At 45.0% G+C, this 25520-nt stretch overlaps 1 protein-coding gene across 7 annotated transcripts in view; it reads left to right on the top strand.

The window, feature by feature from the left end:
- frmpd4 (FERM and PDZ domain containing 4) overlaps window positions 1–25520 on the top strand; it is a 1288989-nt gene that overhangs the window by 645932 nt on the left and 617537 nt on the right. Inside the window, exon 1 of one of the 7 annotated variants that reach the window (XM_038802440.1) lies at window positions 1588–1622. The exons of the other annotated variants lie outside the window; for them this stretch is intronic. Coding sequence (XP_038658368.1) covers window positions 1603–1622 — 20 coding nt within the window. The 5' untranslated portion in view covers window positions 1588–1602. Of the gene's footprint in view, window positions 1–1587; window positions 1623–25520 lie in introns of those variants that run through there. 7 annotated transcript variants of the gene reach the window in all.

Consider the following 25520-nt stretch of genomic DNA (forward strand, 5'->3'; position numbering starts at 1 on the left):
AAATATTTTTTTTAAAAGATAGTATCCTTCTGGGAGGTGAGTTCAGAAGCCCCAGATTTTGAACCAGCTGCCCAGGAATAAGGGAATGCTGAACTTCCCTGCAGCAATACCTGTGCTGTACCCTGGAGTGTACATCATTTTCAAAATGGCTTAAGGTTTGGGAAGCCATGCTGGCAGTTAGCTGGCAGGAGCACAGCGAGATGCTACTGAGGGACAACTTCCCGGTCTTTCATTTGCAGTTGCCAATGAGATCCTGGCTGTAACAAAAATAGAACAAAATATTGGCATCACTTGTGAGTTGGACACTATTTGTCGCACTGTGACAGCATATAATACACAACAAAGATACAATGGCTGGGTCTGAGTTCAGTTTGTGATCACTTTTGCACACAAATGGTCTGTCATGTTGCCATAATGAAAGGTGCCAGCATCACAGACAAGTTGTCTAATTTCTGCTCCCCCTCTCACGGTGGATCCAATCCCGCCCAGGCTCATAATGGATGCCTGGAAGACAGTGTCACGTTTCTGTGCAATGTCATAATCATCCTCCATCACTCAGTTTTTTGATGGGTACCTTATTTTAAGTAGAAGCATACTTAATTTAACCATTCAGCACATATCTTTTTTATCCAAATTGTGAAGGATGTAAGTAAATAGCTGTTGACAGCTAAATAACCAAAGGATTTTACATGCATATAAATGAAGGTGATATAAAATATTCAATTGCAGTGGCTGCTTATTGCAGGCACTTCAGTTCAAAAAGTGCCACTATAAAAAGATAATGACATTTTTCTCAAAATTGTAATTAATCTTACCCGTAACATTGTCTCTGTGACTCCTCTAGTGATTCAACTTGAATTCTTCAGCCTTTCCCCAAACTTTAGGTACAGACTTTGCCTGAGCTGAAAGCACATGCTGCCATTTAATTGTGTGCGGCATTCACACTTTCCAAAGATAAATCTGAAGTCTTTGCCAAACAAAATGGAAAACAGTTCTGTCCACGTCCAGCAATATGTTTGATTGTTCAATGAAAATCTAGAGGGCCTGTTTCAAAAAAGCTTCTTGCAGTTTTAAATTTATGCCGAAAACAGAGAAACTGCAGGCGAGTGCAAAAATGGACGGCCAATCAAACTGGCAGACAGTTCTGATTACACACAGAGCTGTTGCTTGCGTTCAAATTCCAATCCAACATTTCCACTGTGAAAAATCATCTTCACGGTTTAAGTGAAAGTGTGCAATTTGAAAAATAATTTGAATACAAGCTGGCTAAAGAAGTAGAGCAGACATCCAACTCAACTCCAAGACTTTTCCACGTTAAAAGATTCAAGTCAAATTTGGTTGATTTTGCTTCAGGAAGCAGATCCAGCTGGGAACACAGACAGAGAGAAACAGAAAGGTTGCAGCTGTGGTAGCTATCAAAGAAATGAAGCACAAATCAAATCCAGTAATTGTTAAATCGATATCTTTTTCTGTTTGTTATCCATGAAGTGACATATTTCTGAAGAGGTGTTCTTCAAGGACAAAAAGCCCTGAAGTTCCACATGGGTTGCCTTGATTACCTGCCAAAGGGAAGCCAGCAGAATCCCTAAGGAAACAACATATATGTCCATTCACAGCTGTTTGTAAGTTTGTTTTTACAGTTCTAAAGACTCACATCAGAATTGTATGAGGAGATCAAGTTAACTTGACATAATGTACATTGTGCCGGGTAATGAGAGAACTAACATTTGACTAACTTTTAGCCAACCAGACCTGTCTGTCCATCATAGATTTGGTAGGAGTCACCAGCCTCAGGTCCTTTGTAAAAATAAAGTTTATGGGCGATACTAACATTTGTGCAGTGTTAGGCCTGTAAACGATGCTCAACTATTGTAAGCAGATCCTGATGTGTTGGCGGAATGGTTGGCCTTTGGTAAATGGTGTTTAAATTAGAAATGAGTTGTGTTAAATATATATGGGCAGGTATATTGCTGTATAACCCTGCTGAGAACAGAAATTAAGCCACTGGTGAAAGCAAGATATTTGGATGTTTTGTTGTGTCACTCTCCAAAGATTCATGAGCAATGCTAAGAAAGTGAAAACTACAGCACACATGGTTCTAGTTTGTACTCTAGCAGACAGTACTGATTACACACAGAGCTGTTGCTTACATTCAAATTCCATTATAGGTCAATTCATTATAAAGCAAAGCATACCATTGTGTCCAAAGCATACCATCACTTAGAATACTGAGAGAAATTTTCCCTTCTGGAAGCTCTAAGTGCAGTGGCGGGCAGGTTTTATGGTTTGTTTACCTCTGGGCAACATGATGGGAAATTGTGACCAGTTTCATGCTCAGAGCTCATGAATCATGAATCGACAATAGCTCTTTGAATCACATAGGGGTGCAGGCACTGATTTGTCTGCCCCATCATTACATAATGGGGTCAAAGATCTGGCACCTTATTAGGACGCCACCTGAACACACACATTACTCTCAGCAGGCAAGCTATGTGCAGGAACCTTCTTGCTATGACTCTACCAAAGGAAAAAGCTATTCTCAAGTTCAGCAATAACTCCCTTGAGGCCCCCATCCATGGAGTCCGCCAGCACCTAGATGTCCTTTACTCAAGGACCCAATAGCCTCACATTGCTGGCTGTTGGTGGCTGCAAGGGAGGTCAGCTCATCAGGCACCCGCCCGAGAAACACTAAGAAGAGAATGAATGATCTCATCCACTCCACCAGGGTAAGTCAACCATCGACTGACTTTCACTTCCCACAGATTCAGGGTTCGCTGCTGACCTTTCCAAAGATTAGGGCCTAGTGAATTATGAGGGTTGAAGGTGCAAGTCCAATTTCTGAACTTGCTCTTGATGTTACTGGTTGTAAAGGTCTTTCAGTGCAACGGCATGGGGCAGACGGAATCTGGCTGTGTCCCTTTGCCTGCACCTTTCTCCTCCTAGAATCTGTGATTAGCAGTGTGACGCAGGCACATCTTCCACATTGTCCTTCTTTAATGATATCCTCATGTGGACGCTGACCTTCATCTCCCTCTTCAGGTTCTTGCCCTTCCTGCTCTTCATTGCCCGAGAAACTCTCAGCCTCCTCCATGTTGTCCAGTGGCAAGGGATCCCCCATTTGAAGTGTCAGATTGGAAAGGACACAATAGACCATGATTATGTGGCCACTCTCTGTACAGTGTACTGCAGAGCCCCATCTGAGCAGTCCAAACATTGGAAGTGCAACTTCAGGATGCCAATGGTCTGTTTGATGATTGATCATATTGGGCTATATGCCACATTGAATCCCTCTTCAGAGGTAATCTGAGGCTGCTAAGGGTGTCATGAGCCATCATTACCCCTTGTCCCCAAGAGCAATTGCTATGGTCCTTCGAATATGTGAGGTACCTGGAAGTAAGTCAGGGTGCTGGATTCTCCGAGCCTCCACGCCAAAATTGGATTCGGCGCGGGGGTGGAGAATGGGCGTTTGAACGGAAATCGTGCCCAGCGCCGCTGAAGCGATTCTCCTGTCCCCGGAGAATCGCTTGGGAGTCACGCGCCCACGATCTACGTGGCGTAGGTTAGGAGCCATTGACAGAGCCCCCCCCCCCCCGCGATTTTCTGCGCGCAACTGGCCGAGTTCTGGACGGCGTGGTTCTAACCACGTATCGGCAATCGGGAACTGCGGGTGGCAGCTGCGGATTCAGTCCACCGCCGCCCTGGAGGGGGGCGGGGGGATCAAGTATCGGGGCGGGGGGGGGGGGGGTTGATCTGGCGGGTAATATGGAGTGGTGCGTGGCCAATTGTTGAGACCTTCTTTTCTGGCCCAGGTCCGGCGGCTGAGTCCTTCATGTCACACGGGGCGTCCGCCGCAAGCTGCCGCTGTGTCCTGACCAAACGTGCGGGGCCCTGTATCCGCAGTCAGAGCTGCGAGAAGCACTCCGGGGCCCTGCTGGCCCCCAGCAGATGGGAGAAGCACTCAGGACTTTCTTAAGGAAAGTCCAGAGTGAAACACCAGGGGCGCAATTCTCCGCACTCACGACGGTGCGGAGAATAGCGGGGTTGGTAAATTTTTACGGCTACGCTAGTCCGACGCCCTCCCGCTATTCTCCCCCCCCACGCCCGAATCCCGATACGAATCGCCGCCGTTTTTTAATGGCGAGCAGCGATTCTCAGCTGGCCAATGGGCCGAGTTCCAAGCCCTTTGCGGCCGTTTTTATGAACGGCAAACACACCTGGTCTGGCCGTTCGTAAAAACGGCCGTAAAGTCCCGATCTTGCCAACCATGGCACCGATTGGCACGGCAGTACCACGGCCGTGCCAAGGGTGCCATGGGCCCGCAATCGGTGGGCACCGATCGCGGGCAGCGGGTCCGATTCCCGCGCACTCTTTGTCCTTCCGCCGCCCCGCTGTATCACTTCGCGGGGCGGCTGAGGGGCATCCCGGCCCGCGCATGCGTGTGTTTCGCGCAAATGCACGATGACGTCATCCGCGCATGCGCGGGTTGGAGTCTTCCAATCCGCGCATGCGCGGCTGACGTCATGTGACGCGTCAGCCGTCGCAAACTCTGGCAAGCGGGCTTAACGAAATTCGTTAAGCCCGCGATGCCGGAGTTCACGGCCGCGGCATACTAGCCCCGACCGGGGACCAGAATCGGTTCCCAGTCGGGGAGGGGGAGGCTGGCATCAAACCCGCCCAGATTTGACGCCAGCCTTACGATTTCTCCCTGTCTGGGAGAATCGCGCCCCAGCATTTTGACACTGGCGTGGGAACATAGCCCAAATTTTGGAGAATCCAGCGCAGTATTTATGAGTTTTGGGAACTCCCAGGGTACCTGGCACGAATGTGCATGATGTGCTTCTGATGATCACAGGATCGGATCACTGCTGAAAAGCCACAGTATTAACACCAAATTTGTTTTCATGTTGTAGGACCTATCTGTTTTGCTACTGGAAGTTCAGTTGAAGTTACCAAAATCCTGGGCATACCATTGGACCTGTTGCCTGACTGATTTCTATCCCAACAGGAAGAGGTGTTTCACACTGGGCATGGCTACCCGGCATGGAATTGTGTTGAGGATGTGATATCACCTGGGAGCAGATTCTACATCCATTCCCACTTTGCACGCACACCTAGCGTGAAATTCAGGCCTGAATTTTCCACTCCCATCTGCCATGAAACCCACCACCGGCATGACCAGAAAATTCTCCAGCCATCTTTGATCCCTCCATGCCGTACACCACCATTACAAGAAAATCCTGCCAATCCTGGAATAGCATTATAGGGACAGGTGTTTCTCTTGACGTTTGTGCAAGTGGAATTCCCCTCGCCAAAGTTGGGGTTAGGGGTGGGGAGAAGGGTCACAAGAATCTGGTGCTCACCATATGCAAACCCTTTACGATAACCTATAAACCTGTGAAATGCAATGCGACAGACACATTGGGTGGGATATACTCACCAACCCGCCACGTGGGTTTTGGCAGCGGAGGCGGCCCAGCAGCTTGATCCTCTGGTCCCGCCATTGTCAACGGGCTTTCCTGGTGAATGCATCCCCCATCACTTGGAAACCTTGGGCGGGGGTGCGTCATCGCTGGGACGGGAATATCCCGCGGGCGTAAACAGCCGGTAAATTCCGCCCAATGGCCAGGATTCTCTGCCGGCATGATTCTCCGTTATATCGGTGCCCGGGGGTTTCCCAATGGCGTGGGGCTGCCCCACAATGGGAAACCCCATTGACCGGCTAATGTAATGGAGGATCCCGCCGGCCCGCCGGTTAGGGCAGAAATGTGGCGGGACTAGGCCGAGAATCCTGGCCAATGTGTTTTATATCTATTAATTACTGAAACGGAAGGATTCTAGTGATGTCTGGCGCAATGCTATTAAACAAATATTGTGATGTGGTTACTGCAAGGTGGCCAAATGTTCAATGGTAGTTTCTTACCAGAAGGTAATAATGAACTTGTGTATTAAATATGTGAGTGATGATAAAATAGTAATCTCACTGAGGATAAGTAGTGAATCATAAGATGAAGTGCATGTGCTATTCATTCTTACACCCACGGTGTAAAATTCATCTCAATGCGTTTAATACATTTTGGTTGTGATTTTGCTCCTGCAGGTGGCATGGCTTGTGCTAAGAGTACATTCAATGATGTGGATGTGTAATCATTACAAATTTGAGTTTAAGTGATAGTTGTTTATAACATATAATGGCTGTTATTTATTGGGAAAGAATCAATCTTGTTTATTCCTGTTGAATTTTTCTTATTAATATTTATGTTCAAACATTTAATGTCAATGATATCAGTGTGAGTATGAGGTTGGAGGGGTTGCTGTGCTCAACAGCATGAGGTGAATTAACATACGCAGTTGAAACTGATGCACTGCTGAGCTAATGACTGTACGTCTGCTGATCCTAATTATCTCCCTCTCACTGTCAGTCTCAGTAGCATCTAGAAACTAGAGACCTTAATCGTGTCAATGGAAATCATTGTATAAATGAAAACTTTAAAATACAATGACATTGTAACATTAATTATAATTCTTATATTCTGATTTATAATTTGAAAAGAAGCATTAATAATAATGCTCACTCCTAATCTATATTAGTGAGATAGCACAACAAAGTTTGAGCATTTAATTCCAGAAATTGTGCTGTATCATGTTATGTTCAGGTTTATTCTATAGGTATTAAGGCAGGCCTTGTGACATATCCCCGCCTCTGAGCCACAAGCTTTGGGTTCAAGTCCCTCTCCAGGGTTTGTTGGCCAAGGAAGTTGTGTTCATAATGTGGCCAAAAGGGTTAAGTATCAACCTGTAAATCCTTCTAACTTACACCAATGGGATGTGATAAGAGTGGTGGAGATTCTTGGTTAGCCGTGTAATGTAAAGAAATTGGAGCCTCTACCGTCACTATCCATAGCTCCAGACTACAACATGTATGTGAAAGTATATGTTGCCACAGCAACTCAGACTCTTTGGGATCAGTTGGCTGTAAGATGGGTGTGAATCAGTTTGGTACCAACAGCATTGAGTTTGACCCCTGTTCAAGCTGGTGTGGATTTGGGACCTGCCACCTTGCCTTACCTGTGGTGGTGTTTGTGGCACTCTGGGTCAGAGTTGCCTGTCAGCAGAGAATGTAGGAAGATATAAAATTATTTTTAGCTCTGGATTATTTTATTTCGGATGAAATGATGGGCGGAATTCTCCCGGAGTGTTTCATGACGGCATCGGAGTCCGCTCCTCGCCCCCTATTCTTTACCCCCCCCCCCACCGGGGGCTAGGAGCGGCGTTTTGTGTAACTCAGCCGCCGGGCCTTACTCAGGTTGGCCGGCGCCAACCCGGCATGTGCGGTTGCCGTCTTCCCCTCCGCTGCCCCGCAAGACGTGGCGGCTTGATCTTGCGGGGCAGCGGAGCGGAAAGAGTGCGTCTCTTGGAGACGCCGGCCCGGCGATCGGTGGGCACTGATCGCGGACCAGTCCCCTCCCGAGCACGGCTGTGGTGCTCGATCCCCTCTCCGCCCCCCACAGGCCCCAAACTCACCTTTGTGCTATGTTCACGCCGGCAGCGACCAGGTGTGGCTGCCGCCGGTGTGAACAGGTCGGGAACGGCGGGCCGGAGAATCGCGGGTCGCCGTGAAAAACGACCCGCGATTCTCCGAGCGGCGTGTCGCAAAACGCGACACGCCATTTTGGGGGGGGTGGGAGAATCGCGGGGGGTGCCAGAGTGGCCCTCCCGCGATTCTCCCACCCGGCCTGGGCAGCGGAGAATCGCGCCGGATATCTTTTCTACCTCACTTGGTCAAAATGTAGATTTTAAGGAGCAGGAAAGGTGGAGAGATTAAAAGGTTTGGGGAGAGATTTCCAGAGTTTAGGGTCTAAGTGTCTGAGGGTGCTGCCATCAATGGTGGAGCACTAAAAATGATGGATACACATGAGGCCGGGCCCAAAACTTTCCAACCCTTCCCGCCGACGGGATCTTACAACCGATGGTGATCCCTGTGGTACATTCCCTAGCAATGGAAGCGAGGGGCACTCAAAACCCTTCACTCCAGGACGAGATAGACCACTGGCCTATTGTGGGCCACCAGAAAATATGCCGAGGGGGGGGGGGGCGTCTAAAAATCCCGCCCAAGATTTGAAGGAGGGCAGAGATTGCAGAGAGTAATGTTGCACAGTGTAATTTTGAAGTTATACACTTTCAATTACTTTTTAACGTCCAATTTCTGCACTTCTATTTTTGTAAACAATGATACTGTGAAGAGAAAAATATAATTCTCAATAATATGTACTTAACAAGGAAGACTGGACCAAGGAAACTTTCTGTTTGTCATAGAGGTGTTCCATTTAGAATCATGCTATATGAATGCCAAGCTTTCTTTTTGAAATGTGGAATTAAGATTCTTTTTAGTTTTCATGGTTCTGAAGTATGGGATAAGCTTTCACATTTGAATAAAAGTGTATTTTAATCAACTTAACGTGAACTTCATTTCAGCTTTGCTCGACTGAAATTGAATCTAAATGCACTAAGATTAAATATGAATGGGCTAAAGAGGATTGGAGGGCCGTTAATCACATTGCAGTTTGAAATCTGACAACATTCTCGACAAGATAACCTATTTATTATGTTTGTCTATTGAAGTATACAATTGCTTTCAAATGAAAAATAAATGAAGATTGATTGTCTTCCTTACCCAAATCTACCTTTACATCTCAGCTGATTTGTTGATGCATGTTATACTTTTCTGTTTCATCTCTGTTGATTACCTGCAATTTCCATTCTAAAATTCAACAAGTACAGGTCATAGATCTGAAATATTTTGCTTTATGTTTGTGATGGTTATTAACATTTTTCCAAGTGCAATGGTGCCTTTCAGAATCATATCGACTTTATGTTTTCAGTCAATGGATTTTGCAGGTTCCATTAAGAATATTCCCAAATCTCATTCATGTTTTAGTTAAAATCGAAATGTGGAGGAATAGATATTGTTACAAATTATGTCAATAAAGAGAAGAGAAGGTCTCTGTCTGATCCCTGCCTGTGCTGAGTTAACTTGTGTCAGTTGGGACAGCAATAAGGTGGACTAAACTTAGCCTCAGCAGTCCAGAAATGATTATGTTTGCATGGGATGTTACCATGGTCACATTCCCTGCCAGGGCTATTACCTAGGATGATACTGCGACAAAAAATATGCAATTATGCAAGTGTTCTGAATTGTGAACCTGAGAAAAAAAATAGAGGTGTTCCTCAGTAGCAGTGATCATAACATGATGGAATTTGACATTTGTCTGAGAGAGCAAAGTGTGGATCTAAGACTAGTGTTTTAAATTTAAATACAGGCAATTACAAGGGTATGGAAGAGTGAGCTAGCTAGCGTGAACTTGGAAATCAGTTGAAGGGACATGCCAGTAGAGATGCATCATTTGTAGCTAATCAAGGAAGTATCACATTGAAAGAAAAAGTGTCCAATTCTGTGAAGATTAGTGGCAGGTCAGAAGATTGGACTGTGTTGTCTTATGAGGAAAGGCCTGTGTCCACTGGAATTTAGAAGAGCAAGAGGCAACTTGATTGAAACATATAAGATCCTGAGGACTCCTGCTAGGGTGGATGCAGAAAGGATGTTTCTCCTTGTGAGAGAATATAGAATTCTGGGTCACTGTTTATAAATAAGGGATTTCCCATTTAAGACTGAGATTGGGAGAATTTCTTTCTCTCAGAAGTTGGTGTGTTTTCGGAACTCTCTTGCTCAAAAGACAGCGGAAGTAGAGTCTTTAAGATAAAAGTTTATCAGGGATGGGCGGGAATGTGAAATCAAGGTACAATCAGATCAGCCATGTTCTTATTGAATCATAGAGTAAGCTTGAGGGGCCGAGTGGCCTACACGTGCTCTCTGTTGGTATGTTTGTCTGTTTGAAATGAAAAAAAAAGCAAAGAAGGTCAAAATATGTAATAAGATAGATATTACAATATGAGAGAAAGCTAGGTATAAATGTAAAAGGAGATATTAAGAGTATCTGTACGTAATTAAAAAAGAAAAGACGAACCAATGTGCATGTTATTCCTCCAGAGAATGATAATGTGGGAAACTGTGAACTTGTACACATTGGAAAGAGGAATAGAAAATCAGTATATTATTTAAATAAGAGAAATATTGTAGAACTCTGAGGTACAGAGGGATCTGGTGTCCTGGTACATGAATCACAACACGGGAGAGTGCAGGTGTAGCAAGTGATGAGGAGGGCAAATAGAATGTTGTAGTTTATTACAAGAAACTGGAGCATAAAAGGAGGAAATTTTTGCTAGATTTGAACAGACAATCTACAGATGTTGTTGAGACCACATTTGGAATATTTAACTTGGCCAATCCACCTAACCTGCACATCTTTGGACTGTGGGAGGCAACCAGAGCACCCGGTGGAAACCCATGCAGACACGGGGAGAATGTGCAGACTCCGCATAATGACCCAAGCTGGGAATCGAACCCAGGTCCCTGGTGCTGTGAGCCAACAGTGCTAACACTGTTCCACTCCATTCATATGTTTGTATAACACCAACAATACATAATGAATAAGTTGATGCCTTCAGGAAAGGAGGAGAGAAGGTTGGGCAAATCAAAATGGGCGCAATTCAACAAAATCTCGAAGTGTCATTTTGGGTGAGTTTGGAGGCGTATTTCCCGTTGGCTTTTTGGGTGAGATCCAGACCTTGATTCAAGGCGTTGGAACCGTGTTTTTAGGAGTCTGGTGCACTGCTTAATGACAGCCCGGGTGGCCACAGGGCCCACATCCGTCACCGGCCTCCATACTGGCGTCATTAGTCACGTCCTCAGTGGGTATCCCTTACACCAAAGAACCAACTGGGTCATCCTTTGGTGGTGCCCAGAGAGGCCGGGGATGTCCCACTGCCCTAGGATGTAGCTGTCTTGCACACTCCCTGGGAAGCACACACACACATGCATGATCTTCAGTGATGATCGTGCACGGGCTCGAGGTTCAGGGAGTGGAACACCTTACTGTTGATGGAGGGCACTCCCTGATGGCCTGGTGCATGTAAGGCAACATGTTTGTACAACGTATTACCTCTTGGTCCTGGGGCATCCCAGCGATAGTAGAGAATCCTGCTGCCCGGGTGTTGTGTTGGGCCCGGTCCATGTCAAAGTTTGTTTAGAACGCTGCCTGGGTAAATGGACATCTGTGACCTGACAGGTGGGCTGCAGCTTGTGAGATGCCCTGGAATGATCCTGAGTAGATATTCAGGATTGCGGTGACCTTGACAGCCACTGGGAGCGGGCATCCTCCTCCACATGGTGCAAAGTCCGCGAGGACATGGTACAGGTTCCGCACCATCCCCTTGTTGCGGCAGAGTCTCCTGTGGCACATACTATCCGCCATCTGTTCGACAGATCATCGCCGCCTGTGCACCTTGAGCTGTTGCCAGCCTCCACCTCTGGGTCACACCCTAGCCTGATGGGCGGTGGGTCCTCAAGGTGTGAGGCGGGGGCCCTGCACATGGGCCACCGCCTCAAGACTCTGTCGATGTTGCTGCCGCCACCTCCTCCATCATCTGACCACCTGCACTGCCAGCAGCACCGCAAGGGCAGCTTCCACGGGGGTCCAAGATCTCATCCACTCTGTTTAATAACTGTAAGGAATTGGAGAGGGTGTGGGACAGACAACCAGCGTTGTCCTCCACCCTGGGACCCTCTATTCCCCCATTGCTCCCCACAGCCTCTGCCATCCCACATGCCCTGCCCATGTAACTCCAGCCACAGTGGGGGGGGACTCTGGTCACTGGACCCCACAGACTATACCCCAGACACCTGCATGTAACGTTATCTGGCAGGCGTTGGTCCCCTCCCCGGTCGTCACATTCACCTGCTTGTCACCAGGATGTACCCAGTGCTGGGATCCATCCCTGGGTGTTCGGATGTTAGCTGCTGCCATGGTGTTGCCTCCTGCTGTGCTCAGGCACAGTGTACAGGCATCATGGTCTGATTGGGATGTTCGGCAATAACATCCACATGCTACATGGCACGCCTACATGTGTGAAGTCCCACGTAACTACAATTGCCAATTCCCTATTAGCAATAGCCTTCAACCGCGCGGCCAGAGTCCTCCACAGTCAATGGGAATTGTGAGTGGTTGGCAGGACAAACAGACAGGGGGTGGGGTTACACACGATCTGGGTGTGGCATGGCAGACGCATGGGCACTGAGACACCCAGCATCCCCCCCCACTTAAAACCAGGGTCGAGCCCCCACCCTGACTGATGGTGGCTCACCCCCACCGAGGCTGACCCCCACTCCTGCGAGCACCAGGGCAGAAACTCCAAAGGCCCTGGGCACATTGCCTGGGAGTGAAGATGGTTACTCCTCGGGTCCCCGCAACAGCCAATCCGCCAACTTCACGTTTTTAAAAATGAGTACTAACCGGCACCCATGTCGCCACTTGCTGGGTAGGCAGGTAGATCATGGGAGGCCATTAGATAGGGGGTCATTCCCATTAATTGTATGGAGATTGGCTTTAAGTTGTGGTTATTGGTTTCTCGCCATGGCGGGATCCTGATTTTGCCGGGCCGGTTAGATTGCAAACCGATCAGCTTCTGAAGCAGTTCTCGATTTTGGCCTCTCCCACGATCTAACATCCTTATCGCACTCTCACTCAAGAGCAACGTGGTCATTAAATCACGCTGTTAAGTCATTTTTTAGGGCCTTGGAGAGTTTCTTTCTGATCTAACCTACATTAGAAATTTGTTCAGTGGGAGCTGAACTTGACGGTGATTCCTGCTCCTCTCACGGGGCACGATTTTGAAAGGGTGCCCTGATCTTCAAGTGAGCTTGAGGACCCCCACAGCTCCCACCTGTGATGTTCCTTGGATTGTTCTCCAAGATAGCTAAAAATCGTAGTGTTTACAAAGAACATCAAGCACTTTTTAAAACAAAGCTAGTTTATTTTATACTACTTTAAATGGTTCACACATTCTACTAAGTAATAACTAACAAAATAACAGTATTGAATCTATGTTACAGTAATCTATTATGTCAACCAACACTCTAACACAACCTTGCATTATCCTTCTCCATCAGCTTCTCCCAGAATGCTTAGAGACGCAGCCTCCTTTTATAAGACTACTCAGTGATGCCATCTAGTGTTAAGATACATGAACATCACCTTGTTAACCCTTTACTCTCCTTAGATTATACATATCATTGCATCCCCTTTATTTTCGATGTTTGTACAGTACAAAGAGGAAAATATAAGAAATGATATTACATGATACATTGATATGTGTGCAAAAAGTTAACAAGTGAGTCAAAATTTGTTTAAAAATGTGTCCTTTTTTCTTTACAAATTAATTTTTTCAGGTTTCTTTGATTCTGGATGGTCTTCTCAATCCAGTTGAGTTGTAGATTTTTTCAATGGTTTCGAGAAGTCATCTAGTTGATTATCAGATCCTGTTGTAGTATGTAATAAATTACCATCAAACTGAAAACATGGAAAGTTTGAGAAGACTTGACTTTCAAAAGAGCACATCGGTTTCTTCTAAGACCAGAATCATCAGTCGCTTTAACAATATACGAGTGACAGAAATTGACTTTTCTAGTCAGCTATAACCATGAGAGTAAGGGAAGGTGATAGAGGTAAAAAAGTTAAATAACAACTCATTATGAATAATTAACTATAATTATATTAAGCATTACTTGAGTGCAACAATAGCTGGGAATCACACTAAGGGTTAATCCAGATCATAGACTTTAATTTCTTTCTTTCTGTAAGTTGCTTGAGGCTGCAAGGTCAGTAACGTCAACTAGCTAAAAGGCCCCATTGTGTGGTAAAAACTGGTGCTGCTGTCTGAAGAACGGGTAGCCCCATTTCAATGGTAACAGCCAGTCTAGGGTGATAATGTCTTAACGAAAACTGTGTTTTCTAATTAATGTTAGATGCAGATGTGGATAATTTGAAAAATGGGCACGCAATGGAATGGGAAATTTGCACCAATACATTTAAATACATATATCTCTTAAATTGATGGACAGACATTTTGGCTGAATTGAGTAAATTATATTTTAGTTAAAGCCAATCAGAAGTAAAAAGAAGGCTAGACCTTAAGATAATAACCTCCTTAAGAATCACTTACCGGGATGGAAAAACTCATCCCGGGATCACCCCATTTATATTTCTGAAACCTATTTCCTTTGCTGCTTGCTTTTGGTAATCGCCATCTTTCTTTTGTTTAAATTACTTAGTTATTTTATTCTGTGTGTTATGATTTGTAGAATTACTACGATCTGTAATTGAATGAACTACTGTATTAGTTAAAGACAATCAATCCGACTAGCTTGCTGCAGGGCTAGTTGAAAATACGTTTACCAGTGGCACAGCTGACAAATAAAATACAAGTGGACTTTGCCAGAAAGCAGACTTGACCTCTGTTATTTGAGAACCGAGAAGGGAAAACGATATCCAGGGTCCCGAATAGACACAGAGGTCCATCGATGAGTGAGGTGCTGCTTGGCATATGACCTTAGCTAAGGCAGACAATTGTCCAGTGGGAATCTGTTTTCTCACTAGATCACCTGGATCAAGTGGTTCCATCGATTTTGTATGTTCATTGTAGTATTTCTCCTGAATATGCTTTTGATGCTGCATTTTCTCTGACTTGCAGAAGATCAGCATCAGCTAGTTCTAAACATGGAAGAGTTGTACGCAATGACCTGTTCATTAACAACTGAACAGGAGATAAACCAGTTGAGAGAGGAGTAGCTCTATAATTCAATAAAGCTGAGAAAGTACTTGAGCCAGAGTCAAGTGTTTTATTGAAAAGTTGTTTCACAATGTGAACGCCTTTTTCAACCTTGCCATTAGATTGCAGATAAAGAGAACTAGACGTGATAGGAGTGAAATTATAGTTACGAGAAAATTCTGTCCAATCATTACTATCAAAGCAAAGTCCATTGTCTGTCATTACTCGGTAAGGTTTCCCATGACGAGCAAATATTTCTTCAGTCGCTTTGATCACGGATTTCGAAGTAGAATCAGACAATTTTATTACTTCCAGGTAGTTTGAAAAATAGTCACTGATCAATACGTAATCACAACATGAAAATGAAAAAGATCAAAGCCAACTTTCGACCACGGAGTCTTCTTGAGATTGTGAGTTGTGAGTTTCTCTTTTCTCTGTATCGACTGATTTTGCTGGCATGTCTCACATTTTAGCACAAAATTGTCTCCGTCAGTATTTATTCCAGGCCAATATACTGCTTGTCTCGCTCGACATTTACACTTTTCCATATCTAAATGACCTTCATTTTTTTTTAAATTTAGAGTACCCAATTCATTTTTTCCAATTAAGAGGCAATTTAACATGGCCAATCCACCTAACCTGCAAATCTTTGGCTTGTGGGGACGAAACCCACACAGACATGGGGCGAATGTGCAAACTCCACACGGACAGTGGCCCAGGGCCGGGATCGAACCTGGGACCACGGCGCCATGAGGCAGCAGTGCTAACCACTGCACCACGTGCTGCCCATCTAAATGACCTTCATGAAGCTTCTGGAGGATCATGTGTCTTCACCTTGTAGGAATGACAAGACGATCAAGACGAAGTACAAATCCATCTACGACAGTGAGATCAGATCAAATATTTCTGAAATTTGAACAGTTTCCTTCCGGCCAACCATTTTTCATAGGGCTGATTACTTGTTGTAACACTTCATCTTTCTTAGTTTCTGCTTGATGAGCTGGAGTTTTTCCATCAGAGACAGGAAGAGGTTCAGCTATAAGTTCCGCTTGAGCTTCTACAAGTTGAACTATCTGTTTCTGAAGCACGAGATAATGCGTTGGCAATAAGATCTTTCCCTGGAGTGTTGACCAGTTGAAAGTCGTACCTTCTTAGTTTCATGATGATTTATTGCCGTCTTGAAGTCATATCATTCAAATCTTTCTTGATTATATGAACTAATGGTTGGTGATGTTTTTAAACCATAAACATAGGACATCCATACACGTAGTCATGGAATTTCTGTATTCCTATAAGCAAGCCTAAACACTCTTTCTCGATCTGAGCGTACCATTGCTCTGTGGTGGTCATAGATTTAGATGCATATACAATGGGCCTCCAAAAAGCATCACCAGTCTTTTGAAGGAGGACTGCCCCAATCCCATTTTGACTCGTATCTGTGGAAATCTTCGTTTCTCGCCAAGGGTCAAAGGAGAAGACAGGTGCGGTGATCAGTTCTGACTTGAGATCAGACCATTCATTTGTGTGCTCTGTAGTCCATGCAGTCGATGAGAAGAATGTGTTCTTCCTTTTGAGGTAACGCAAGGCAGTTGTTTGTGAAGCAAAATTTGGGATGAATTTTCCTCAGAAATCTACTACACCAAGGAATCTCAGATCTGCTTTTTTATCTTCTGGGATGGATATCTTCAGGATAGCATCAATCTTAGCATAATTTGGTTGCACACCATGCTCCGATATTTGGTCACCAGAAATTTTAATGTTGCAATACCAAAGTTGCACTTGGCCTGGTTAAGCTTCAATCTGTATTTGTGTTTACTCTGTAACACTTGCAGGAGTCTTGCATTGTGTTCTTCACGAGTAGGTGGCCATATTATAATGTCATCAGCATATATACCAACTCCATCTATGCCTTCTGTCATCTGTTCCATGGCACGATGGAATATCTCAGCTGTAGAAATTATGCCTAATGGCATCCTGTTAAAGCAGTAACAACCATACTGTGGGTTGAATGTACACAATTTTTTACTTGTGTCATCCAGTTACATTTGCCAAAAACCTCTGGAAACATCTAGTTTGGAGAATATCTTGGCACAAGCCATTTCACTAGTTATTTCCTTGCGTTTCGGTATTGGATAATGTTCATGTCTGATGTTCATATTCAGATCTTTCGGATCAATACAAATTCAGAGGTCACCATTGGGTTTTTTCACACACACCATCAAGCTTACCCAGTCTGTAAGTTCTGTGATCTTGGAAATAACTCCAAGATGCTGCATTCATTCCAGTTCTTGCTTGAGACAGTTACGAAACAGAGCAGGAAACCTTCTTGGAGGGTGTACCACTGGTTTAGCATTCACTCTCAGTTGAGTTTTGTATTGGAAAGGAAGAGTACCCATACCTTCAAATTCCTGAGGAAACTTTGCGAGGATGCTTTCAATGTCTTCCTGCACAGGTGACAGGTGGAATAGTTTTGTCTGTGCTCTCCAATAGTGAAGATTATTTAGCTTCAACAATTTCGAACTGCAAGGATATTGCAGTGTTGTTGTTTGTCACTAATAGATAGCATGACCCTAAAGAAGTAATCATGTTACCATTGTAGGCATGTAACTGGTAGTCAGTTTTCCGAATCTTCAGACTGTGACATAGTTGTGATAAATCAAGATTATTCTTGACAATCTCAGAACCAAGAAGTGGGCACCACGGTAGCATGGTGGTTAGCATCAATGCTTCACAGCTCCAGGGTCCCAGGTTCGATTCCCGGCTGGGTCACTGTCTGTGCGGAGTCTGCACGTCCTCCCCGTGTGTGCGTGGGTTTCCTCCGGGTGCTCCGGTTTCCTCTCACAGTCCAAAGATGTGCGGGTTAGGTGGATTGGCCAGGCTAAATTGCCCTTAGTGTCCTAAAAAAAAAATAATGTTAATGGGGGTTGTTGGGTTACTGGTATAGGGTGGATACGTGGGCTTGAGTAGGGTGATCATTGCTCGGCACAACATTGAGGGCCGAAGGGCCTGTTCTGTGCTGTACTGTTCTAATTCTAATTCTAATTCATTAAGTTAGCAGATGCTCTAGTGTCCAGTTTGAGCACAATCTCAGAACCATTGACTTGTAATGGAATGTTCCATTCAGCTTCCGTGTTAATCAATTATATTGGATGCAGTATCTGTGGATAGAAAGTGTTCTTTAAGTTGTGTGGTACTTCTCAACAAAATCCACAAAGAAAGAACCTCGAAGACAAAAAGCATCTGCATTAACATTAGGGTTATCCATCTTTGAGGTTTCTGCACTTGTATGAACACACTGAACATTCATTTGTTTCTTCATTGAATTTGATGTTTTAAAATGTGTCCCTTTTACTGCAGTTCTGCACCGGACAGCAAACTGATTCAGTTTGCCACATTTGGAGCAAATTTTTCCATGTGCTGGGTATTTTTTCTGTGGGTGAGTATGTTCACAACGTCCACACGTCATGACGTTGCTTTCGTCGTGCGCAAATTGGTTGCGAACATGCACAAAACGGTCTTCGTCCAAATCGCGTAGTTTGTTGGAAGTGCGCCTGTGCAAAATGAATATGTGCATGCAAAATACGGTTGCCGTCCGAAACGCATTTGTTTCTCAACTGCGCCACAGATCCAATGCAGTCAGCCCCGAGGTGCGCTTTTATGCCCTTTTATTTCATCAGTATATCTGAATACTGATTCCTGGATATTTAATTTGCTCTACACATTTCAATTGCATCTACCAATTTTAAATCTTTTTGCATTAATAAACGTTCCCTTAGCTTTTCATCTTTGATGCCGAAAACAATTTGATCCCTAATCATTGAGTCTGACAGAATTGAGAAGTTGCAGGTTTGTGACTTTAATCTTAAATCAGTAATGAAGCAATCTATGGATTCTCCATCTTTCTGCACTCTTGTTTTAAAGACTCATTAATTTGAGCTTTGCAATGAAGGTCAAATTTTTCAATAACTACACTAAATTTCTTTTTGTCATCTTCTATGGAGAATTGGAAGGAGTTATATAGCTCAATTGGCTATGGTCCAGCCATTGTTAAAAATAATGCGAGTTTTCTGTTATCACCAGCTGTATCTAGGTCTGAGGCAGAGAGTTACAGTTGAAATTGCTGCTTGAAAGTTTTCCAATTAACATAAATTTTGCCAGAAGTCTGGAACTGTTTTAGAGTCTGCAGTTTCTCTATGAGGTCTCAACTTGCCTGGGTGAGTTGACGTAACAGGTCTGGAAGCAATCTTGCCGCCAAATCTGAGCGCATGCTGATTTTCTTTATCCTTAGATTCTATCTAATTTTAGCTAAATTACTTCAGTAATTACCTGGTACCATGTGTGAAATTTCCACTTCTGGTAGCATGTGATGTTCCTTGTATTGTGCTACAAGATAGCTAAAAGTCGTAGGGCGCGATTCTCCCAAAGGGAGACAAAGTGCCGACGCCAGAGTGAAAACCGGAATGTTTCACTCCGGCGTCGGAGGCAGCTTCCCACCCCCAGGGGTCTAGGAGCGGCGCGCGTCAATCTCGGGTGCCGGGCCTTGACGCTTGCGTCAAAGCGGCGCCGCCTGAATGATGCGACTGGCAGCGCCTAAATGACGTCACCCGCGCATGCGCGGTTGCCGTCTTCCCCTCCGCTGCCCCGCAAGTCATGGAGGATTGATCTTGCGGGGCGGCGGAGGGAAAAGAGTGCGTCTTTCAGAGACGCCGGCCCGATGATTGGTGGGCCAGACCCCTCCTGAGCAGCCCCCTGGTGCTCAATTCTCTCTCCGCCCCCCACAGGCCCCACACGCAGCGGTCGCGCGCTGTTCACGCCGGCAGCGACCAGGTGTGGTTGGCAATTCTCCGAGGGCCTGTCGAAAAAGGCGACACACTGTTTTGGGGGGGAGTGGGAGAATCGCGTGCGGGTGCCAGGGCGGCGTGTCGTGATTCGCCCGGCACTGCCGCGATTCTCCCACCTGGCGTGGGGGTCGGAGAATCGCGCCCGTAGTGTTTACAAAGAACATCAAGCTATGTATTTAAAACAAAGCAAGTTTATTTTACACTACTTCAAATGGTTCGCACACTCTACTAATTAAAAGCTAACAAAATAACAGTATTGAATCTATGTTATTCTATTATGTCTCTCTAATACAACCAACACTCTAACTCGACCTTGCACTATCCTTCTCCATCAGCTTCTCCCAGAATGCTTAGAGATGCAGCCTTTTATAAGAATACTCAGTGATGCTATCTAGTGTTGAGATACATGAACATCATCTTGTTAACCCTTTACTCTCCTTAGATTATACATATCATTACACCACCCATGGACAATGTCACCACATTAGCACTCATGTGGGTATTATCCCACATCCCCCCAAGTGAGGATACCCCACTATGGGTCTTTGAGGGCCCCTCCTTTCTGGCCCCCACCCTTCAGCCCCCAAACCTTATGAAGCCCCTTCACACTCATTGTTCACCCCCACTGCCCTTCATGCTCCCTCTCATTTCCCCCCTTTCATGAGAATGGTTCCCCTCAGGCCCCGACCCTTGGCAGTGCCACCCTGGCACCCGTGCATCCTGGAACCTCCATCCTGGAAGTGCCCCTGCTAGCCTGGCAGTGCTAGGGTGGCTGTGCCAAGGTGCCTGGCTGGCAGTGCCATGTTGCCCGGGTTCCAGCAGGAGTGCCAGAGTGCCATCCTTCCTTCCATAGGGATGGGAGACTCACCAGGTGCCATTATGCCTGGTCCGTGTTTGTTTGGACCAGTGTTAAATGGCATCCTGGCCTGGTTTCCCAGGCTAGGCCATTGAGGGCGAGGTCCAGATCACAACATCCCGCGAGACGTTGCGAGCATCTCGAATCTCGCGAGAGGCCTCTCACGAGATTCAATGGCCTCGTCCTGATCCAAGTCGGGCGCAACGAGGCCGTTAAATTGCGCCCAATGTTTGAAAAAGGGAAATGGAAATTGTCTAAGTGACACATTAGGACGATTCAGGTGAAGTACTGATTTCATTAATTTAGTATTGGCAAGCATTTTCAGCTGTTTTTAGTAATTTTGGAGATATTCCCTGAATATTCTGATTTAAAAAGAAAGGAAGGTTTAAATAAAAATTCACTGACAAGTTTTTCTTAAAGCTTCTACTTAAATCATAAATCTTGACTTTAAACAACGGCATTCAAAACGTGAGAATTCATGAAAACATGCTCTGATAAGAAGATGTTAATGGTTATTAATGCTCATTGGTGTTGTCAAGTCTGTTCCTCAACACAATGTACATTTGCCAATTCTTTTGATTTTGAGTGTTTGCATATGAAAGCAAGGCAAAGTAAATCATATTGAATCTTACTGATGATAAATGCAGTGCTCAACAGAAACAGGCAAGGCTGCCAATAAAATTGTGACTTTTCAATTGAGTAACTTGACAATATTGTTGCAACCATGTAAACAGGGCTAATGAAAGGGATTTAGATGATATATCTTCAAAGCAAGATGTATTGAAATCTTGAAATGTATAAAACTCACACAGGTTTTAGTGGACCAAACTGGAGAGAATTAATTAGAAGGGAGTTTGCAATAGTTTGCCAACATCCGTGGAGGGGTTTTATTTTTGCAGAATTGCCGTAAAGAGGTTGAGGAACTTAGGATCTTCCGCGATGAACACGTCAACAATTGGGAAGCGTTATTCCCAATCTTTCAGCTCTTAGATGTAACATTCTATTCTATAGTTGAGCAGCCCAAATTATATCACAAAGTTATAATTGAAAAGCCCAAATTATATCACAAAGAAAGGAAAATTATTAGTGACTTTCCAGCATTTCTTTGTAAACGTAAAATTTGGCGCTTGTAATTGGTTGTTTGAAATAGGTTTGTAACTCTCCCCCTCTGTTGTTCTACTTATGTCTCTTGTCTTGTAACCGCGTGTCACTTTTTGTGCCTCTGTCTTTCTGAGCACATTTGGGTTAAAAGGCGTATGCTTCCAATGGACATAGTGGGCCCCATTAAGTTGACTATTTTATGGTCCTTTCCAGCCCCACAGTGGGTTTGAAGGTGGGGGGGGCTTGTAAAATGTAGTGTATGGTCTGCCGATCAACTTCCCACCCACTCCCAACCATTTTTAAATATTCGTTCAAGGGATGTGGGCCTCGCTGGCTCAGTCAGCATTTATTGCTCACTCCTAATTGTCCTGCTGAAGGTGGCGGTGGACCACTGCTGTCCGTGTCTCGCATTCTACAGGGGCAGTGACAATGGCGGGCAACCTGCCCCCCCCTTGGGCCTATTGAGGCACTGACATGACTAATTAATGGCCATTTAAGTGCTTCACCCTGCTCCTGCTATTTTACCTCCAATTGGGCAGGCCCACCCCAAGCAGGCAGCCTGGCAGCTTTGGTTGTGCGAGTTGGTGTCGGACAAATGAGAGACCTATAATGGGGTCCACCTCATCCATCGGAGGCATATGCCTTTTAGCTCAACCCTCCTACCCCCTGCCTCTCAAACTTGGTCCCCAACCACCTGGGAGCTGCCAGTCACGAAACCAAAGACGTACCTCAAGACTGGCCTCAACGTCTTATTCAGGGACTGGCTGTAGTCCCAGCAGCGGAAACCGCTCGAGCCTGGCACTGCTGGCACAACAGAATTAAGAACCATCCAATTTGCTGGTGGCTCACTAAGGCGGGTCTTCCTTCCCAGAAGAAGCAGGGGTTGGAGTCTCACCCTGAGACAAATAACACCCCATTGAACAGCTGTGGGGCATGTAGTATCAGTGGGAATGTGTTCCACGTCGACTGTTTGTGTGTCAGAGAGAGATACCCTGCTAGCTGAAAAGTCCTACCCTCTCTATCTTGTCAGTCATTTTAATGTTTATATTCTGACTGTCAGCCAAACAGAGACACTAATCAGGAATAATTTGAAGCTTTGGCTTATATTCTCCTTTCTTCACCAGTTCATAGTCTCCATCACCTTCTTTCAACATCACCAACATGGAAAACCCTTGTTTTCCTGATTGCTTAATATTTTTTTTAAGCAAATCAAAATACTGCCTGTTTACCTCTCATAACTTATCTGTCTACCTGTTTATTTCCTGCCTGGTTCTGACTTACAGGTTTCAATTATTAGAATGTATGCACTTTCTATCATTAAACAGAAATGATCATTAAAACTTTTGTTTCAATCAGTGAAGATGAATATCTTGCCACAGTTCTTGTTCTTGCTTCAATGCCTGCCGATGTTTCCAACAAAGACGCTCTTTGAAGGGGTGGAAAGCATAAATTCATTCTTATACGGGCAGAGAAGGGTGCGAGGATCCGATGAGTGGTCCTACAGAGGGACCAGCAGTCAGGTGGGTTGGGGCTGCCAAAACTGTGTTACTATTATTGGGTGGTAAATGCGGAGAAGGTGTTGGGTTGGTGGGGGGATAGGAGTCAGGTTGGGTAAAGCTGAAAGCCAGGTCGTGTGAGGGGATGAGATTGTGGGCGCTGCTGATGGCCCCACTCCCGCTCTCCCTGAGGATGTTTTGGGGGAACCTGGGGTGGTGGCTATGCTAAAAGATATGGAGGCAATTATGGCAGCACTTTAAAATGGGGAGAGGGTCGAGGATGATACCGGTCAGGGACAACCATGTGTTTTGAGTCGGCTGGGTGGGCTCCAGCTTTAGGGGACGGAAGGGTAAGAGAGTAGGGTATTTGTTCTTGGAGGGTTGGTTTGCGAGTTTGGGGCATTAGTGGAGATGTACAGGCTCACGCAGTTGGAGGTGTTCAGGTACTTGCAAGTCCAGAATTTTGGGAGGAAGGTATATTTGAGTTTTCCAGTTGTGCTGCCCGTGTTGATAGTGGAGAGCGTATTGTCGGTGGCTGAGTTGGAGGAGGGTAAAACTTCAGATATCTATGGGAGGCTGCTGGCAGAGAACGTGGCTCTGCTGCAGGGGATTGAGGCGAAGTAGGAGAAGGAGCTAGGGAGTGAGGTGGAAGAGGGCGAATGGTGTGAGGCCTTATGGAAGGTAAACGCCACATCGCCTTGTGCGAAGCTCAGGCTCATACAACTGAAGGTGGGCACATTTAATGAGGGCAAGGATGAGTTGGGTGTTTGAAGGGGTAGTAGGTAAGTGCGAGCAGTGTTGGAGGGATCCAGAGAAACTCGTTCATATGTTCTGTGAAAATCCTAAGCTCGTGATCTTTTGGGGCTCTTTCTTCAGCACCATGTCCGTGAGCTGGAGCCGGGTTTCCTGGAGGCCATATTCGGGGTGTCAGAGCTGCCGGAGTTGCAGGCAGGAGCAGGGGCAGATATTTCAGCTTTCACCTCCCTGATTGCTCGTAGGCAGGTTCTGCTGGAGTGCAGGTCAGCTTCTCCACCCAGTGCCTCGGAGACCGTCTGGAATTTGAGTATTTGGAGAAAGTTAAATCCATGCTGAGGGGTCGACTGGGGATGTCAACCGTCTGTTAGGTATTTTAAAGAGCTGGTTACCATCAGCTGTTGGGTAGGGGAGGCGCCTGCAACTCCGACATATATTTAATGAGAATTCCAGTAGCTTTGGTTGTCAACAGCCTTTATGATATCAGGTGAAGTTTTTTCTGGCTTCGCACAGATAGACCAGTTTATTTCATCCTCTCAAAATAGCTAACTCAAACAAGCCAACTAACAGATTGAATACTGTGAATCTCTTGGGTTTATTTTCTAATGTAAAACCTTATGAGATGCCTTATGCTCATTACTATTACTGATGTTATCACCTTCCTATTACACCTTCTGTGCATTGAAGCAACACAACATGTCACTGAAGTAACAGAGCTACTTATTCCAGTTGAGATAGTCTGCAGTATCCAGCTAATATGCAAACACATTAATATCGTCTCTTTAATGAACTCATTGCACACCAGGGTTTGCAAATACAAACTGTGACGATACACTTTGAGCATAGAATCTGTTTCTAATGTGTTTCATGGTATAGATTTATAAATACATTTGATTTAGACAATTCACTAGATTTGGGCAACTGAACAAAAATAATTAAAATCACTAAATATTGCAGCATTTTGGATCGACTCTCTCTTTCAGTATTTTTCCACATGAGCTACCTAGTTTAAAATCCCTCTCCTGCTTGCTCTCCATTGCCTTTAATATTTCAAGCAGCAGCTGAAATTCTGTTTAAAAGAACTGATGCTTTTGTTGCGAAGTCTAAATTATAATAACCCCCCGTTGTATAGGATGATCCTTTCTTAGAGCTCCATTAATTCCTCCTGTCGATACCTTAATTTGCTGTCACCCCAGCCCCCGCACTTTAATACTGAACAGTGCAATCAATCTGATTCCTACTTTATCATGCTCCTTCATAATCTAATAGACCTTTTACCAGGTCACTTCTTAATCTTCCGAACCCTTGTGAGTAAAGCCCTAGCTTCTCAAATCTCTCGAAATAACAATAACCTTTTGAGTTTGGTCAAATCTCAGAGACTCGGCATTCCAATCAGTTTCTCACTCATCGAGGGAGATTCTTTTAGGGATGGGCTGTTTGATTGACACCTTGCTTTCAATTGATCAAATTGGGTTTGTTTGTGGAACACTATTTTCCAATGTGTGATCACAGGAGCAGTAAAATTTTAATAGCAATATGGAGCATCTGGAACTTAAACTAGTCTCAACGTTGATTCGGTGTATTCACTTTGTGTTGTCCACAAATATTTAAATTGCTCTTTGCCTGGGTTGGCAACCAGATGTGGCAGAGAATGACGAGGTAAGCATCCAATAAAATGTTGTATTGTTTTTGTGTGTTAATGCATCTGTCTACTGACTTTGTCGCTATGATGGGGAATCTAGCAGTTAATCA

The sequence above is a fragment of the Scyliorhinus canicula genome, chromosome 7 (genome assembly GCF_902713615.1).
Source record: "Scyliorhinus canicula chromosome 7, sScyCan1.1, whole genome shotgun sequence".
NCBI classification, from domain to species: Eukaryota; Metazoa; Chordata; class Chondrichthyes; order Carcharhiniformes; family Scyliorhinidae; genus Scyliorhinus; species Scyliorhinus canicula.